General features: G+C 40.6%; 1 protein-coding gene across 2 annotated transcripts in view; it reads right to left on the bottom strand.

Moving 5' to 3' along the window:
- Positions 1-2,913, bottom strand: part of LOC107083608 (phosphoglucomutase-1-like) — a 24,372-nt gene that overhangs the window by 7,661 nt on the left and 13,798 nt on the right. For both annotated transcript variants that reach the window (XM_015372968.1, XM_015372967.1), the window contains 4 exons: positions 2,651-2,841; positions 2,377-2,531; positions 2,171-2,286; positions 1,951-2,086 (listed from right to left, as the gene is read on the bottom strand). In XM_015372968.1, the coding sequence (XP_015228454.1) occupies positions 1,951-2,086; positions 2,171-2,286; positions 2,377-2,531; positions 2,651-2,841 (598 nt within the window). The remainder of the gene's footprint in view (positions 1-1,950; positions 2,087-2,170; positions 2,287-2,376; positions 2,532-2,650; positions 2,842-2,913) is intronic.

Genomic DNA, 2,913 nt, shown 5'->3' with positions numbered 1-2,913 from the left:
AAAAGCGCAGTTATCATAAAGCAGGGTTGCAGTTTATATATGTAAAGAAATTAATACAAGAGAATATTTATTCATATTATTCCAAATAACCAGTCAGGTTAATATAAAAAGGCAAAAACTTTGCCAATTCTTGATTCCTGTAAATTAAAATAAATTGACACATGTGTCTGAACTCTTATGTTTCATTTTTCTGCTTGATGTAAATGAACCTGGAAAGAGACTGAGGATGTCCTCTAATGATCCTGATCAGGAGGTAGAGCTGAAACACAGCTTAAACCATCAGGACATCAATCCTTGAAAATTGCTGCTGCCCACATCTACTTTAGATATATTTCATTTTGCCATGTGATATTCCATTAAAGTATATATTAAAAATTACTCTTAAGCTATGAAATTACTTTCTGGCAAATATGAATTAAGCATGTTATGTACAATTCTTTTATTCTTTTTTGAATTATTGCTTTATTTTTAGGGGCTGCTCAGTGGAGCAGTGGGTAGCACTGCTGCCTTGCAGCAAGAAGGTTCTGGGTTTGATTCCCGACCCACGGCCTTTTTGCATGGAGTTTGCATGTTCTCCCTGAGCATGCGTGGGTTCTCTCTGGGTACTCCATCTTCCTCCCACAGTCCAAAAACATGGTTTATTGACTTGTCTAAATTCTCTCCTTAGGTGTGAGTATGTGCATGAATGGTTGTTTGTCTCTGTGTCGCCCTGCGATGGACTGGCGCCTCTCGCCCATTGACTGCTGGAGATGGGCACCAGCACCCCTCACGATCCCACTCGGGACAAGTGTGTCAGATAATGGATGGATGGATGGTTTGCCCCATCACATATGTATTAATAAAAAACACTTTCATTTTTGATGAGATTGTTATAAGTCTTTGGCTGTATATTTATTTATAAACTCAATACTTGATTTTTTTCTAATAAAAAGCCGATTTAGTTGCACACTGCTCCTTTAAAGCAGGGGTTCTCAAACATTTAAACACATAAACACAAAGATAAACAGTAACCCCCTAAGAATACAAACAATTTCTTCTCTCTATGTCTATTTATACATACATCTATTAACTTTTAATACAATTTTTAATGCCATTTAAATATCAAAACTATTATTTCAAATGTATTTTTAATTATTTTATGGGACATTTATTAGATAAATAATGTTGCATCTACTTTTTAAACAGTAAATTTTATTCAGTTAATGTTTCGTAATATATTTTGGCCTTCCGTATTACTCAGGTATCCCATTACAGTAATTCTGAAAACCATTTTGGACCCCAAGTTGTTTTCCCGCAACCTCCAAGATGTTTCCCGACCCCCACTTTGGGAACCCCTGCTTTAAAGCACTTCACTTAACCAAAATATATACTTAATACTGTAGTATTAAATAAGATCTCTGAAAAGAAGTGCTTGTGTAACCTGTGTAATTGGGTCTTCATATTTCTATTGATTAATTGCTGGAATATTGTTTGTTGGATAGTTTTTCCAAACCTTGATACTAACACATTGATAATGATAAAAAATATATATATATATATATAATTTTAAACTTTTAAACTAGCGTGGGTTCTCTCTGGGTACTCTGGCTTCCTCCCACAGTCCAAAAACATGACTGTTAGGTTAATTGGCTTCTCTACAGTCCCCTTAGTTGTGGGTGTGTGTGACTGGTTATTTGTCATGTTTGTCTTTGTGCGATGGACTGGCGACCTGTCCAGGGTATACTCCGCCTCTTGCCCATTGACAGCTGGAGATAGGCACCAGCACCCCTCGCGACCCCAATTGGGACAAGCGTGTCAGAGAAAAAAGTCGAGATAGGCAAAAAAGGAACAAAATGGCCCTACACCATTAAAATCACCTATAAGGATGGCATTGCCACAAGCATTGAGCATCTTTGCCAGCAGCCTTAATACATGTTAAGGACACTGTCTGTTGCTTGTCCACCAGCTCACCTTGTGAAGTAATTTCTTCCATATTTCAGCCAGTGTTCCTTCAGAATATCCTCCACACTCTGCCTTCTAGTCGCTATGATGGACAGCCATGCCAGCACAGCCCAAAGTCCATCCTTCTCTCGGATGTGGTCTCCACCTGTATTCAATTAAAAGTTTCCAACTCACAGAAATGTCAAAATTTTTTCAAAACTTCTGACATATTTCACAGTAGAGGTTGTACCTGTTCCGAAGCTTTCCTCTCCACATAAAGACAGCATGCCGGCGTCCATCAGATTTCCAAAGAACCTCCAGCCAGCGGGGGTTTCGTGCAGCTTTATTTTCGTTGCTTTGGCTACTCTGTCGACAGTTTGATGAGAAACTATTCTTGGCCGCAAAAACAAATGCTACTCCACAGACTGAGCTTTTGAGAGTTGGGTGGAGTTTTACCTGTCCAAGGCTGTGCTTGTGGGCATGCTGCGGGCAAAGCCTCTAACGCCTGTATGCTGAAAGTACGGGATGCAGAAGATGTTGTCCGCTATCACAGCCACAGAGTCAGACGGGGTGACGAAAAAACCATGCTTACCAAGGATCATGTTACGGTCCTAGAGAGAAACACAGGCGGGGGGTTTCAAACCCCATTCAGAGGTTCACCTGAGCACATTCTAAACAACAATCCTCCTGGCTGTTCATGTGTTATAAAAATGACAAAAGCGGAACACACCCCATCCCCATCAAATGCTGCTCCGAGGTCAAACTGTCCGTCTCTCATGCTGTCAGCCAGGTCTGCAGCATACATGAGGTTGGGATCAGGAGGTTGACCTCCGAAGTCTTCCAAGGGGACACAGTTAATGGCAGAATTAGCTGGACAACCCAGCTCTTCACACAGTATCCTCTTCACATATGGACCCAGCACTGAGGAGCAGACAGAGTTACAGCGAGGAGAGGATGATAGAGGTCTGTTAGAACACAGTAAGTCATCTCATC

The sequence above is a fragment of the Cyprinodon variegatus genome, unplaced genomic scaffold (assembly GCF_000732505.1).
Source record: "Cyprinodon variegatus isolate N-32 unplaced genomic scaffold, C_variegatus-1.0 Scaffold79, whole genome shotgun sequence".
Classification (NCBI taxonomy): domain Eukaryota; kingdom Metazoa; phylum Chordata; class Actinopteri; order Cyprinodontiformes; family Cyprinodontidae; genus Cyprinodon; species Cyprinodon variegatus.
This window is presented reverse-complemented; position numbering and strand designations above follow the sequence as displayed.